General features: G+C 43.3%; 2 protein-coding genes across 5 annotated transcripts in view; both read left to right on the top strand.

Moving 5' to 3' along the window:
* PLEKHG1 (pleckstrin homology and RhoGEF domain containing G1) overlaps positions 1 to 10,510 on the top strand; it is a 101,297-nt gene extending 90,787 nt beyond the window's left edge. For all 4 annotated transcript variants that reach the window (XM_028723660.2, XM_028723658.2, XM_028723661.2 and 1 more), the window contains 7 exons: positions 1,673 to 1,768; positions 2,271 to 2,309; positions 3,112 to 3,134; positions 4,374 to 4,559; positions 5,575 to 5,691; positions 6,307 to 7,996; positions 8,740 to 10,510. In XM_028723660.2, the coding sequence (XP_028579493.2) occupies positions 1,673 to 1,768; positions 2,271 to 2,309; positions 3,112 to 3,134; positions 4,374 to 4,559; positions 5,575 to 5,691; positions 6,307 to 7,996; positions 8,740 to 9,791 (3,203 nt within the window). In that variant the 3' untranslated portion in view covers positions 9,792 to 10,510. The remainder of the gene's footprint in view (positions 1 to 1,672; positions 1,769 to 2,270; positions 2,310 to 3,111; positions 3,135 to 4,373; positions 4,560 to 5,574; positions 5,692 to 6,306; positions 7,997 to 8,739) is intronic.
* Positions 10,511 to 14,494: 3,984 nt separating this feature from the next.
* The window catches only part of MTHFD1L (methylenetetrahydrofolate dehydrogenase (NADP+ dependent) 1 like), a 107,921-nt gene continuing 106,482 nt past the window's right edge, over positions 14,495 to 15,933 (top strand). The window contains exon 1 of the mRNA XM_028723667.2: positions 14,495 to 14,998. Coding sequence (XP_028579500.2) covers positions 14,775 to 14,998 — 224 coding nt within the window. The 5' untranslated portion in view covers positions 14,495 to 14,774. The remainder of the gene's footprint in view (positions 14,999 to 15,933) is intronic.

Raw genomic sequence — 15,933 nt, 5'->3', positions numbered from 1 at the left:
GCTCAGAGCTTTTGAATAAGAACGTGGGTGAGACTTTTAGATACTTTCCCTCTTGTACAATTTGTTTCAGTAAGGTAGATACACTAGCCACAAACTCAAGCTTCCATGTGTCACAGTGTCTAAACTCAAATCTCTAACATGAGAATAATATTGCTGGCCTGTTTTACAGAATTCTTATAAGGATTACTGAGAATGTACATGACAACACACTCAGGAAAAGTTGCTGCTACCACCACGGTTTACAGGACCCCAAACAGAGAATCTTTGCTAGTAGTAGCAGTTAATTAAATATTTTCAGACACGGCTGCAGAACAGCAACAGTGTTTGGATGATTGGTGCTGCCGGTGAGCTCCAGTGGGATTGACTCTGCTAGGCAGTTCCCCATTGGCTGATTGGTGATTACAGCAAGTCCCTTTGAAAGCACACTATCAATGTCAGTCACCTGACCCTTTGAAGTTGTCACCTGACTTCGTAAGGAATTTCAGTAAGATATAGCCTGTTCATTTTTGAACTTTATTAAGAACTAGCAAAATTATATGATAGGCAATGTTCTACATCCGTGTGTATTTATGAAGAGCTTTTATACTCCTTGTTGGGGAGAATTCTACAAGGTGAGGCAGTTTCTCCCTCTGTCATAGAGCTAAGCCACCCCAGTTTTAGGGTTGTGTACTGGTTTTGGCCCCTTCATGGATCACTGCCTTGTCGTGACGAAGGGGCTTGAATAACTCAGAGAAGCTATGAGCTATGCCGTGCAGGGCCACCCAAGACAGACGGGTCATAGCCAAGAGTTTAGACTAAAAGTGATCCACCTCGAGAAGGAACTGGGAAACCACTCCAGTATTTTGCCAAGAGAACTCCATGGACATAAAAAAGGAGAAGCTTTGAGAAGGAAGTGAGAGTTTCCAAGGCATGCTCTGGTTCATGAGGTCACGGAGACTCGATCACGACTAAACAACAACTGGTTTTGGCAACATTGTTGTTCAGTGTGACTCTCTATTTCCCTTATATAAAAGATTGGCAACCACAAGCCGGATCAAAGTTTTCTGCTTAGGAAAGTTTTGCCAGCTCGCACATCACCTTGTGTTTTGAGATTCTTAATAAGAGCACATTAAATAATTAATGATGAATTATGTTGTCTTTTCGATTCATTTTTAATATCACCCTTCCAGGGGACTGCTATTATGCATGCAGAATGTCTTCTCCAAAATTGTGTGTGGAGTGAAAGACATTTACGTAGCTTGTATGTTGCTACCCAAGACATTTCCCAAGCATCCCTCTCAAAGCCATTCACTAATATGAAATAAAACTGAAAAGTATCCTTGGGAACAATCAGGGGGCATTCTCAAATTGTTCCTAGGTGACTCCAGCCTAGGCATAGGCAAACTCGTTCCTCCAGATGTTTTTGGACTACAATTCCCATCATCCCTGACCACTGGTCCTGTTAGCTAGGGGTGATGGGACTTGTAGTCCCAAAAACATATGGAGGGCCAAGTTTGCCTATGCCTGCTCCAGCCTTTAAAACCAAGCCTGCTTCTCCCTGCATTGTCCTATTCTAGGTTTTGTTTGTTACGAAGCCTTGAGAAATGTAATGCTGTAATCATAAAGTCTTCTCCAAAAGCTCACCTGATGTATGAAGTCATACTTACATATTGTTTCCCTAATTTCTTTATAGATCACCCAGGATTCCATTATAGCCCAGAAGGAGAAATGAAAGCATCGAGTAATTCTAAAGAAGGAATCGCCCCACAGAGGGTGAGAAGGAAGTCAGGTAATAAAATATTTTGTTGTGGTTTCCTATAGGAACATTCTTTTACAGTCAAGTCATCCGAAAAGGTCCTTGTACTTCCTGGTCCCCCACCATCAGAAATGTGGTGAGTTGTGCTGTGCCTTTTCAGTAGCAGCACCAAGCCCTATGGAAGAGGTAGGGAAACTGTGGTCCACCAGATGTTAGCAAACTACAACACCCATCATTCCTGACCATTGGCCATGCTGGCTGGAGCTGATGGGAGTTGAAGTTCAACAACATCTGGAGGCCACATGTTCTCCATCCCTGTTTTGAGAACTTCTTTGCCTGGCACTGACTAACACATCTAATTTGGTGTAAAACCGAAGTCCAGGGCAGTCCACTAAGTTTTTCTGGGGTGTTACTGTTTCTCTTTTGGCTGCTGTTGGTTGTAGTTGGGTTTATTTAGGATACTTTTTTATAATATTGTTTAAATCAGGAGACAGCATAAACATTTTAAACAAAAGCACATGTGTTTTCCCCGCAGAACCTTCATCCAGAGCCCATAAAATCATCAAGCCAAGTGGTGAGTTACAATGTGTCCTGTATGTGATATTATGCATTGTGTGGCGCTGTGGGTAAAAGCCTCAGCGCCTAGGGCATGCTGATCGAAAGGTCGGCGGTTCAAATCCCCGCGGCGGGGTGCGCTCCCGTTGTTCGGTCCCAGCGCCTGCCAACCTAGCAGTTCGAAAGCACCTCCGGGTGCAAGTAGATAAATAGGGACCGCTTACTGGCGGGAAGGTAAACAGCGTTCCGTGTGCGGCTCTGGCTTGCCAGAGCAGCAATGTCATGCTGGCCACGTGACCCGGAAGTGTCTCCGGACAGCGCTGGCGCCCAGCCTCTTGAGTGAGATGGGCGCACAACCCTAGAGTCTGTCAAGACTGGCCCGTACGGGCAGGGGTACCTTTACCTTTATTACAAATCATGTGGCACCTTTAAGTGTTTGATTAAGTCTATGTAAATAAAAAAACAAAACCCAGTTGTCCTGGGCAGGAGTCGTGTTCAATCTCTTGTCAGGGAAGAAATGCCAGATTTGTTAAATATCTGACCCACAAAAATAACAACCTTCAAAATCAGCAGGCAAACCTTTCAGTTTTGAATGCAGGGGGAGTTTTTCACATGGGATAAATTTATTACAAAAATGTTCAAGCATGCTTGCCTTATCTATTGATGGGGCCCATGTTAAACGCAGTACTTTGGTTTATAATTTCCATTTTAAAGTCAAGTACTTTAGACTTAAACCTGTTTTCCACAAATGCGGAACATAATTTTTTACTAAGTGATACTTAGGATTGTTTTGTTTTTTTGTTTCCCACTAATAATTTTAGAAATGGATCCAGACACGAAAAAGGTAAGCCATCTCATTCTCCCCACCCCTAGTGGCTTGAAAGTGATTTTCGAAAAAGATAGATTTGAAGTACTGAATACTTCTTATAACTTCAGAACAGTTTGTTTTCCTTTTTCCACTTACAATTGTTATCCATGCCTGCCACCTAGTGGCTGTCATGGTCTTACCCTTCTTTACCTCCAGTTGTGCACAACTGCAAACAATAAGCTCAGGGTTGGCATACAGCATTTTATACCTGAGGCAGGAAATCTGAATATTCCCCCACCTCTCCAAACCATAACATGCAAACAATCCACCTGGAAGATCTCCTGTGCAGTCACCACTGAAATGAATACAGCTATGCAATAACTTGATGTGCCATGCGTCAAACATGTCTGTCTCCCGTTTTGCCCCCCTCAATGGTATCCCAGCTCTGTTGCCCGCTGGGTGTCATGGTAGGGCAGTTTTGGAACATAACAAAGGGTGGGGAAAGAGACCAAAGAGACTTAAGTAGTGCTGCCTACCACATACTCTCTTGATGCCTCTAAGCCAGAAATTGGCCACCTATGGTTCTCCAGATGTTGCTGGACTGCAGCTCCCAGCATTCTTGACCGTTGGCTGTGGCTGATGGGAACAGGAGCCCAACAACATCTGGAAGGCAGCAATATCCCCACTTCTGCACTAAACTCGTGGTCATTTCACTTCCCTTTTACTGCTCCGTGTTCTGATATTAAGCAACATACATTTCCTATACAGTGGTACCTCAGGTTACATACGCTTCAGGTTACATACGCTTCAGGTTACACACTCCGCTAACCCAGAAATAGTGCTTCAGGTTAAGAACTTTGCTTCAGGATAAGAACAGAAATCGGGCTCCTGCGGCGCAGCGGCAGGAGGCCCCATTAGCTAAAGTGGTGCTTCAGGTTAAGAAGAGTTTCAGGTTAAGAACAGACCTCCGGAACACATTAAGTACTTAACCTGAGGTACCACTGCACATCGGTGTGTCATCTTCAGAAGGATGTGTGTGTCTACTACTGAGAAATAAAAGCTATGTGAGAGATGATTTAAAAAGAGACCAAATACATGATGTGTGGCTTGTATGTGCACATTTATATATGCATATATTTGCATGTTTATGTAGATGCATATGTGTATATATCTGTGAATGTGCTACACATCAGAATAGCTGCTGATCTAGCTATAGCTTTAAAATGAGAAGGGTGGGACCCGGTGCTTCATATAAATATATATTTTCCTTCCAAGCGGATCAGTATTGAAGGAACCCTGCTATCTCAGGCTGAAGCCCTCCTCAGTCCTAGGAAAAAGTTTTCACTGAATCACAAAGGACTGGACTCCAATGAAGTGGCCTATAGTAGCGACCAAGAGGATAATGCCCTCACTGGTGTTATGGATCAGACTGATGCTGACGATGAGGAAGAGACTGAACAGGTAGCCAACTTGCTTTGTGAAATGGAAAGATTAATAGTAGGGTGTGTGTCAGATATGGGTACATAAAGGATGAGAATTACTGGTGCTTGAAGGATTTATTTCTGTTAATTCCAATGCAAACCTACCTGATCCACACTTCCCAGATTGGAAGTGTGTGAATCGGAATGTAATGATTATTTGGATTTTCATTTCCCCAAATTTTGTGATGCAGTTTTCTGTTGTTGTTGTTGTTGTTGTTTAAAAAGCATTTTTAAATCACTTGTTTAGAGAAACACATTTAGAAATGCATACACTGAGAGAGAGAGAGAGAGAGAGAGAGAGAGAGAGAGAGAGAGAGAGAATGAATGAATTTTCATGCCAGGAGAGAAAAGGGGACATCATCTTCCCTTTGCAGTGCCTTCCTCATACTGAAAAAAAATATTGCATGTGTATATTTATACACAATATACACCACTTGTGTATATGTGTACAAAATATTTTTACATGATTATTATTTTAAAATAATAATATTATTTTGAAAAATAGTAATACTCCATTACATTTTTTGTGGAAATTTCTAGAGGCCAAGGGCCATTCTTCTTTTCCCTGTCTGTGCTCAGGCAGCCTTTCTGTGCTTGTAACAAGACTTGCATATGTTCCTAGCAGTTGTACATTTATTTGAGAGGAAAATACCACCACCCAAAACTTCGTGAAATATAGAAGCCTCTTGCTTTCAGGATGATGGCATCACAGCTACCATATCAATCAGAAAGCAATGTCTTCCAGAATACTCTTCCTGGAGCCCACCATCTACCCTGCAACAAGCAAAATATATGTCCTTTGTCAAAAACATTTTGTGTTAGCACACTGCCTTTTGCTGACCTCTGTCAGCTTAGGAGGCCCCACCAGAGAGTCCTTTCCACTGTAATAATGCAGTATCTTGTTGAACATTTGACATTTCTGAGACTTGGCTTTGGCTGAAGGCTTTCTGTGTAAAGGACTATGTGTCATACTGTAACCCTTCTGTTTTCTACAGACCACACAACAAAATTCCCAGCAGAAACCAAAGGGAGGCCGCAAAAGGTTAAACAGTCAAGTTGCTGAAAATTTTGAGAAACGAAGAAGTGTTAATCTCAGTAAATGTGAAATTCAGGTACAGTCTTTATGGAAAAGTGGTTGTATAATTTGTCGACTTAATGTATTCAGTGGTGTGAAATAAAATGTCGTCTTTTGCAGGCCTTTCAAAGGAGGTTTTAAGGAAAGGAGCATTCAAATTTTGCTTTTAAAAAGCCAGGAAAAAAATGCAGTGCACTCCTATCCCTGGTTTCTTGCGAGTAAATCCCACGTAAAGGGACTTACTCATTTGTGTGTGTGTTCCAGATTGTAGCCTACAGAACCCAGAGGCTCCTGGGTGTTCTGAACCATCTGGAGGGGCCTGCAGACAAATGCTTGTGAATGGCTAGGGTATATGAGAGGCAGAATGGATGGTTGATGAATGGAGTATGTGTTTGTGCATGGGGTTTGTGTGAGAGATGAATGGATGATGAAGGGGGGAGGATTAAAGGCAGAAAGAGAAGGAAAAGAGGTGCCCACACCCACTTTTTGTCTTGGTTCTGTCCAGCACCAGTATGTAGCACCTAGCCAGTTTCCCTCAAGGAAATGAGACTCTCAACTTCAGTAAAGTTTTCCCTCCTCTTATATGTGATTATGATTCTGCCTGTTAGTTAGATCATAGACTAATAGTGTGCTCTGTTTCAAAACTTCATAGAATGCAAAGGAGCCTGCAAATGAAGCACCTTCCCAGGTCAACGCAAAGCTTTCATTTTCCTGCAGTGGAGGTGGCCATTCATCTCGGCAGTTTGCACCACAAAACAGCTCATTTATGGCGAATATTTTGGGCAGAACAGATGCGGTGAGAAACATCTGGACAGACCACCAGATTCGGCAAGCCCTGTTCCCAAGCAGACGCCCCCCGCAAGAGAACACAGAGGACGAAGATGATTATCAGATGTTTGTACCGTCAGAATCTACATCAAACTTAGTTTCCATTGGCTGTGAAGAGAGAGAGCCTTCGGGCCGCCCTTGCAGCTGGCACGTAGGGCTAGCTCATCAGAGGGACATTTCTAGCTCTAACTCTCACAGAATTGTGAGGCGGGCCAGCAGTGCTGGGGAAAGTAAAACTTCTCCGTCTGGTTCAAGATCCAGAAAAAACGACCTTGGTCAGAATGCTACTTGGAATGAAATAAAAAGTTCCAGGAGTGACATGGACAATCTGCAGGTGTACCTAGAATCTTCAGAAGAACTGACTATTGATGACATAGATCATGTCTATGACAATATAAGTTTTGAAGATTTGAAACTAATGGGTCTCACTCGGAGGGAAGCGTCTGACCGTGCTCCACAAGGGTCAGCTAGAGACTCGCTCTATGAGGCTCAAGACCAAGACATTGCTTTCAATAAAAGACAGGCACCTCAAAGCAGGACCTCTGTTTCTACCAGCAGAAATGAAACTACTCCCAGGAGAGGAACTCCACCTGTAAGCTCTCATGATCTAAGGATCAGTGAGGAAAATATCTATGATACCATAGTCCTCCCAGAGCAATCACTGACAAATTTCAAATGTGATCGCCTTAAGTGTTCCAAAAAGAGGAGTTTTCTGGGTCTGGAAACAGATTTTGCATGCTGTGACCACCTGCGGCAGTTTGTTTCTGAAGAAAGCCTCCATTTCAGTGAAGATGAAAATCCCTATCATTGTGTTCCATTAGATCATGATTATTTGAGCTTAGTGGATAGCTCATCAAACTCTGATTCACACTCTCACAAATCTGCTGCGGACAAGTTATCTGAGGAAGTGGATGAAATCTGGAATGACCTGGAGAATTACATCAAGAAGAATGAGGAAAAGACGAGAGACCACGTCCTTGCAGCTTTTCCTGTTTGCAAAGATGACATAGACAACAACACTCCTGCTAGAACTACTTGTGAGTTAAATAAAGATGTGGGATATTCACTCCCCCCTCTCTCACTGCCAAAAACACCTGTTTTCCCAAAAGCTTTGCCCAACAAAGTTGCCAGGTTGAGTGAAGCCAACCTCAGATTCGAGGAGGAAGCATCGCTATGTAAGGAAACACCATGCAGAGCAAATTCCTTGATGAGTCTCAACAGATCTTCCCTCTCCAATGAGAGAGCTTTTGTAGATAGTCTTTATGAAACTGCCAGTAGTATTCTGTGCAGTGCAAATGCAGAAAGTACTGACAATGAACTGGATGCTGTGGATAAAACAAAGAACCGGGTCTTCACTATGGCAAGACAGTACAGCCAAAAAATTAAGAAGGCAAACCAGCTTTTGAAAGTAAAAAGCCCAGAGCAAGAGCAACTTCTGAGCCGGCAACATAAATCAAGGCACAAGGACTTAGCAGCCATTTTGGAAGAGAAGAAACAAGGAGGCCCAGCCATTGGTATGCTGACAATGTTGTTGTTTTAAAACCATTCTTACATTGAATACTTTGAATGTCTGTACCTTTGGAGGAGGTGCACACAGGTAGCTTAGCAGCCCATGCATGTCCCCCTTTACAAAGAAACCCCTAGTTTGTGGACAGTGTAGGTGTGGGCATTGCGGCAGCCAGTACATACAACCCCACACTCTCCCCTCTGTGATCTTAATTGTATAGTAGTAAAGGGTAAAGGTAAAGGGGACCCCGACCATTAGGTCCACTCATGGACAACTCTGGTGTTGCAGCACTCATCTCGCTTTACTGGCCGATGGAGCTGGCATACAGCTTCCGGGTCATGTGGCCAGCATGACTAAGCCGCTTCTGGCGAACCAGAGCAGCGCATGCAAATGCCGTTTACCTTCCCGCTAGAGTGGTACCTACTTATCTACTTGCACTGTGTGCTTTTGAACTGCTAGATTAGCAGGAACAGGGACTGAGCAACGGGAGCTCACCCCGTTGTGGGGATTTGAAACACCATGTATAGTAGTAATAACATCCAAATAAGGCTCTAATAGAGTGAGAAATTTAGCTAAGGCTACTATCCTATGCATGCTTACTTGTCAGTAAGACCTGTTAGAATCAACAGGACTTATTAAAAAGATGCGTCCTTACTACGCTATAAATTTAACTCCCATGTTACAGCCTTTTTATAATATGCAATGCAACTTTGTTTTGACCATTGTGTCCTCTGTCACACTTTTCTTTAGGTGCCAGAATTGCTGAATATTCCCAGCTCTACGATCAGATTGTTTTTCGGGAAACCTCACCCCAAAAGACCAGTTCTCAAGACCCATCAAACATAAGGTATTCCTCACCAGTGTCAACATCTCAGTTAGCTGCGGAATGCTTCAGAGCAGAAGACTGGTTGCACTCAACATACAGTAATGTGGAACTCTCAGATTTCTCTCCCTGGTCGGAAGTCCCACACCTGAAGGCCAGAAGCTCCCCTTCGGAAATGAGTGCAAAGCAGAGACAGTTGCCAGCAGCCTGCTCAGTGCCTTCCCTTCAGACTCCTCTTCGCCCGCACATTCCTGCACAAAGGTGGAGCGCAATTATAAGTCAGCCTAACAAAGAGAACTTGCACCACAGTCAGGTTTTTAACTCTTTAGGAAGACGGGAAAACAATGCAAAGTCACAGATGTATAGCAGGTCACAATCATCTTCCTCTATTGTGGCCAGCAAGTCTGGGGAGTCCATAAATTATCCACATGAAATGGACAAGAAGCAGCTGCATTCAGACAGGAACTTTCTCTCTGAACACTATAAAGAATCTGTGCCAGGTGCCACCCCAGGACTTGCAGCATGTGATGGAGCAAAGCAGAGCCTCGAGAATTGCTCCGAAATGATTCTGCAGGATTCTCAAAAAATTCTTAGAGTTAACAGAAACTTGCTCTCAAATGCACAAATTGCTACCCAGAACTATTTTTCTAACTTCAAAGACACTGATGATGGAGAAGGGGATGACGACGACTATGTTGAAATAAAATCTGAAGATGAGGGCTCCGATTTAGAGAGTTTCTACAACCAAACAAAACTCTCAGATCCAAACATAAATGTACATTGCGCCGCTTCAGAAACTTGTAGTGACAAAAATATGCCCCTGGCTCCTGCTAAGGCATCAGACTCTTTCCTGGCCACATGTAGTGATTCAGATAAATTGAATGATTACCTATGGAGGGTACCATCTCCTAATCAGCAGAACATTGTCCAGTCCTTAAGGGAAAAATTTCAGTGTCTTAGCTCAAGCAGCTTTGCTTGATTTTTTTTATTCCTAACGTTATGCCTTAATGCTGACAAAGTTATAATAGGGCTGCCTGTACTGGTAGTGTACATTGTAGTGTGTATATTTTAACTATTATGTAGTAAGAAATTTAAAGTGACTAGTTTTGCACTGTCAAGTTATTGACTGGCTTTACGTTACAGGCAGATTTCTGGCTAGCTTTTCCTTGCACCCATTCTTAACCGTGTCCCCTATGCTGGAATCATGGCAATGATTTTATGAGAGCCAGTCATGTAGGCCAGAATTCTGATTTTGTTCTAGGAATGGCATTAATGCTGAAAAGGAAGGCGGGGGGAACTGGCATATTATGTGAAATGTGCAGTGAAATATCAGTGAAAGATAAAGAAAGAGTACTCTCAGGTTTAGTTGCTTAAAGGACTGCACATATATTTTCATCAAGTGAGGTATGAAATACTGTGATTGGACTGAAGCTTATTGTTGTATTGTCACTTAACTCCAATAGCGTTAAGATTCCCCTCCTTACGTTTCTGCAGCCCACTTTTCCAAGTAGGTTTGATTAATAAAATGTGCACTTGTTGTACAGACCAAAATGGAATCTGTGGGATCAAGCAGCAAAGCACCTTTCTCCAATTCAAGCCTGCAGGGTAGCTGGAACTCCCTGTTTTGGAAACAATTTCCTGACACTAGTAATTCAAACCTATACATTACTGAACACAAACTAGAGATAGTTCAGGCCCATTTAGAGACCCCTCCCCTATTTGTTTAAGTTGGTATCCTTTTATTTCAATACACTACATTCCTTTTTGTCTCCCTTTTATCACATGAAAGTAGTAAGTAGCCCTAATCAGATGTTTAGTACCCATAAATGCCAAACATACGAAGGAACACTGAGATAGCACAAGCCGTTATCGCCATCTAAATACCGACACACATGCTGGCCATGTCTTGGCATCCATCTGAATAGGTCCATCTGTATGCAGGTATGGCTCCCTCCACAGAGCTGATTGATAGCTGTTCCTGGGGCAGGAGCTGTTCACTTGCATATCCATGCTCACATAGCCCAACCTTTTAGACTGGTGCTTATCACACATGGGCTGGGAGAACATGAAAGGCACCCATGTCTGTACATTCTCAATAACCCCTTTGCAGATTTAGTATGAGCAGGTACCAAATACCTGAATAGAGTTGACTCTTACTGTTTATGCTGCTGTGTATTCTTGTCGTCTTATTTTTTGCATAGCTTTAGCTTGGAAGCAGTAGTGTTTTTACTTGAAAAAAAAATACGATGTGCAAACACACAATGTTTAACCAGTTTTCAGATGAAGGACATATAACAGTGATATAAATGAAATTGAAATGCATTTTGCCAAGGCTGGGAGTTCTCTCTTTTCCACTTAAAAGCACTCCACTTTGCTCTAGCACAAGGCACAGTAGCCCTCATACATTTTAGAATGTCAACAAGTTGCTTTTACAGGCATTTTCTGATAAAATCCCACAAGTGATGAGTGTATATTCCATTCTACCAAAAATAGATATTGAAAGCTTTGTGGTTTCTGAATTTATCTGAACTTCATGCAACAAATGCTTTTTAATTTTTGAAATACTACTTCAAGAATGTTGGGATTTTATTTCTGGTTTACCACGATCTCAAAATTTCTTATACAAGGCTGTCCCAGTTACATAGAAGAGCTGACTGCAATTCAAGCTATGTCTAGTAAAATAGATAATGACTAATGCAAGTATATATTAAATTAGCAAACTTCAAATTTTATTTAATAAAAATGCAAAATAATGTAAATAATAGTAAAAGAAATTAATTTGAGTGCATTAACAATAGGCACATTTAGGTTCCTTTGTAATGACAGAGGGATTTTATTAATCTGATAAAATAATGAGATATATGCTCAATGGAACACATAGCTTTGTAAAAAAAAAAACAATAATATGTTTGGGGTACGTTTTGCTTTTCTGAGAGAAAAGCAAACAGCTGAATTCACAAGTAGTTAACCCCTGGAAAATGTTTCCATAAAAACAAGGGCAATACTGGTTTTCAATTCTCAAATGAGCTGCCAACCTTGTATCTAGTTCATGCTTTGTAGGGAGCTTGACTTACGCTGTCTAACATCTACAATTGCCATTTCCCCAAAAATACCAGTTAGGAAAAAAACTACCCCCAACCAAAAAAGCAGATCTAGATTTTATAAATACTACAGTTCCTCACGCAAAACTTATGTAGCCAAAATAGCAAAAGAATGCCATTGTTAACCTGGTTTGAACTTGGTAAATGAACAGTTGGAAATACCATGCATCTTTTTTTCTGAAGACACTAATATATATTCCTTCATATTGTAACATAGAAGGTTAAATTCACTTTGTTGCACAGCCTTCTCAAATGAGCAAATTATATAAATTTTCTGCAGCCTCAGGACAATACAAATGTGAATGGAATCAAAAGCAGCTGTTTCTTGGTACACAAAAGGCGAGTTCATTTGAGGGTCTTCTTCAAGACCACCACCCACATTGTAGGTTAGTGGGTCTGTTTTACTGTCTGAACTCTCCTGAGCACATTACTTCATTCAAGGCAGTGGGTAGCACAAAAGTGTAATGTGAGGGCACAGTAGGGAAATAGCAGCCATTACTAAAACTGGAACAATGGAGCCAGAGAATTAAGGATGCAGCAGAGGAGTCAATGTGACATGTGCTGCAAATTAGATAGGTCATAGCAGACTCATCACATTTTTATTAGTTTAAAGGTGGATTTCTCTTTTCTTTTGAAGAGTCATACCTCTCTTTTGCAACTTTTTGTAAAGAACATTTGAAAGGAGGTTTATAATTTTTAACCATGTAACATTGTTTGTAAAATACTCTGGTTTTAATGTATTTCTGTACTATTTGTTAATAGTGTCAGCATGATTCTACTGGACAGGGTTCACAATGAAGTCATTCTGGATGGATTCACACTGCGTGTTTCCTAATTTCTGCAAATCATTTGTTAGCATTTTATTCTACTGGTTAGAGACAACCTCTACATTGCACTTTTTTCATGTAAGGAGTCTTTTTTTAAGGAAGATGTAAAAAATGTATGTACATGTAGAATATTCTTCAGTAAAGCTTTTTCTCATTTTGTTATGCTTAAAAGCTGAGTTTAAAGCATGCCAAACCTGAAAATATGTAAGTAATAGCTGCCTAGGGGGGAAAATAAATACTATTTGCAGCAAAATTGAAAAAAGAAAATGTAGTCTGTTTTGTTAATTAAATGTTTCACACTGTGCAGTGTACCAAGGGGATTCACCCCTTTGCAACTTTTGCCACTGCCTCCTTTACTTGGCTTTTACCATTTACTGAATCAGCTGGGAAGGGCCAGCATTGGTGAACATATTAAGATACATATCCAAAACAAAGAGTGTATTCTAGTATAATGTATTATGGGGGTCACCCAGCTAAAGCCTGTGGGTGCCATGGTGCCTGTGAAGGCCTTCATTGGCACCCTGAGCAGAGGGTCTGGATTTGTGAGCTTTCATTTGGAGGGAAAGGGTAAGTCTTTAGCCCTCCAGGAAGAGGGGGGTGAAATATGAAGCAAAATATACAGGCATCCTTCTAAGCAATTGCTGTGAAATGAGCCAGCTTAGTAGGTTGCTTCTGCCCCTCAGTATTTTTAGTCAACAAGTGAAGTGAGAGCTGTGATTTGTTGTTCATTTGTTCAGACACCAGGTATTAGCAATCTCTGGGGTCCTGAAGAGCTAGTGTAGTTCATAGGCTAGGAGTAGCACAGGTTCTCCCAGAGTAGAAAAATGAACATAGTATCCATGTACCAGTAGGACACTGTGGTTTAGGATGACAGGAAGCACCCCTGACTTGGGACCACTAAGACTGAGGCACCAATAAAAGCTGTAGAAACATGGAGAGATGCTTTTGTGAGCTCTAGCACCAGCTTTTTTGGATGTGGGTGGCGCTGTGGGTAAAACCTCAGCGCCTAGGACTTGCCGATCGCATGGTCGGCGGTTCGAAAGCACCCCCGGGTGCAAGTAGATAAATAGGGACCGCTTTATAGCAGGAAGGTAAACGGCGTTTCCGTGTGCGGTGCTGGTGCTGGCTCGCCAGAGCAGCTTCGTCACACTGGCCAAGTGACCCGGAAGTGTCTGCGGACAGCGCTGGCTCCCGGCCTCTTTAAGTGAGATGAACGCACAACCCTAGAGTCTGTCAAGACTGGCCCGTATGGGCAGGGGTACCTTTACCTTTTAGCACCAGCTTTTATTAAGAAAGAACCATTTCCCCTCCTTGCCAAAGGGCTTCTTCAAAACTCTGGGTATCCTACTGATCATGCAGCAGCCTTTCTTCCTACTAATAATTGGTGCCAAGTGTTGTCCTGGGCCCCTTGTAAGCCATGGTGGGTGGCCACCATTTCAAATTTCATTTCCCACAATGCCCCAGAAAAGGCACAACGCAGAGGTACTGTGGGAAAAGCCAGAGTCTGCTGCCAGCGGGCTAGATGCTCTTCCAAGGAAGATTCTCCAAGCAGCAGCAGCAGACGCTGAAGCGGTGGTTGGCAGTTTTAATTACCAAATTTTTCTCCTCGTCCCTCTTTTCCCGTTTCCTTTGAAGTAAGGCCAGCTGCTTTCCGTGGGATTTATTTCCAAGTTAGCAAAGGCTAACATGCCCCCCTGTGTTCATTATAAGGCCAATATTTCCAAGTGACGACGTTTGCTCAGGGGAAGCGAGGGCCATGGCACATGCCCTGGGTCCGCAGGAGAGGCCAAGCCGCTCGCTCACCACCTGAGGGGAGCTTTGCGGACGAGTCTATGCCCGGAGGTGCAAGCGAGGCGCCGAGGCTCCGCTGGGCCCCCGCCTTTCGCAGGCATTTCTTGGAGCCGGCCACGCTTTGCCCGTCGGGCGCCCCTCCCCGCGCCACGTCCTTCCCCAGAAGCCAACAACTCCGCCTCCCCGCCAGGGAGCCCCGACAGCAGCAGCAGCAGCTTCCCTCCCATCCTTCCTCTCGCAGCCATGAGGCTCTCTGTCCTCCGTCGCCTGGCGTGGAGACCGGCGGCACCGGCTGCAGCCAAGCACGGCGGGAAGAAGGTGGTCAGCTGCGGGGTTCTGCCTCTGCTGCGCCCTGGAAGCGGCTGCCCAGGCGCGCTCCTGCTCCCCCGGGGCATCTGCGGCACGTGGGGCCGCCTGGACAAGCAGCGAGGGTCCGGCAGCGGAGGGCTACGGGGCTCGGCGGCCAGGTAAGCGGACGGTTCCCTTTTGCAGAACGTGGGGGTGGGAAGTGCCTGGTCCCGCCGCCAGCGCTTCTAGTTTGTAGCCGGCACTCGGCCCCTCGCCTCCACGTGGGGAGGAGGGCTCCGCCTCCGGGCTGGCTGTTGTGTCTGATGCAATAACGCAGATACATTGCGGAGGGGAAGGAGGGAGTGGCGTCTCCGGCAGCCAATCCGCTGCGAAGAAGCGGGAAGCACGGCTTCCTATTGGCCCCGTGGGCGCCTGCTTTCACTCTCCCCGCTTCCAGAGCTACTAACTCAAATCGGAGTTCATTTAGGTTCATTGGAACTTGCTTATTTATATCTGTCTTCAGACACACACGCGCGCCAAATATATATAGGTTCTCTCTCTCTCTTCCATCGTCTCTTGAGAAAGACGGATGCCAACAGATGGATAGGTATAAAAGAAATAAATATACATATAAATTGAAATAGAATAAATCCCAAAGATGATTTACAACCCAGTAAAAAACACAATAATAAAATAAAGTGACTGGATCCTGTGAGGGCAGTTGCCGTTTTCAGATTTGCCACATAGACATGGCTATCCAACCTATTTTGGCTTTTTTCCATCGCTGTATGCAGCACTGCCGATTTTTTTTATTGTAAAAAACTCCTTTTCCTTTATGGCTCCCTTAACAGGTAGCAGTTAATCTGTTGGAAGTTTATCTCCATAATTTGTTCTCTGTGGCAGAAGAAGCTTCTTTTGCTAAATGTATATTAGATGATGGAAAAAGCTGGCAGTTCTAGAAATTCAGCCTTTTGTGGAGCTTGTACAGTATAAATGTAAGCATGTTTAGTAAGAAGTCAGCCAAATTCGGCTCATTGAAATTTGCTTCCAAGTAATCAAATTAAGACTGGTGGTGTTAAAGGAATAGTGCCTCTCTTGAGTGTGCACTCTGGAA

This window comes from Podarcis muralis, chromosome 3 (assembly GCF_964188315.1).
Source record: "Podarcis muralis chromosome 3, rPodMur119.hap1.1, whole genome shotgun sequence".
Classification (NCBI taxonomy): Eukaryota; Metazoa; Chordata; class Lepidosauria; order Squamata; family Lacertidae; genus Podarcis; species Podarcis muralis.
The sequence above is the reverse complement of the archived record's forward strand: the minus strand, read 5'-3'. Positions and strand labels throughout refer to the sequence as shown.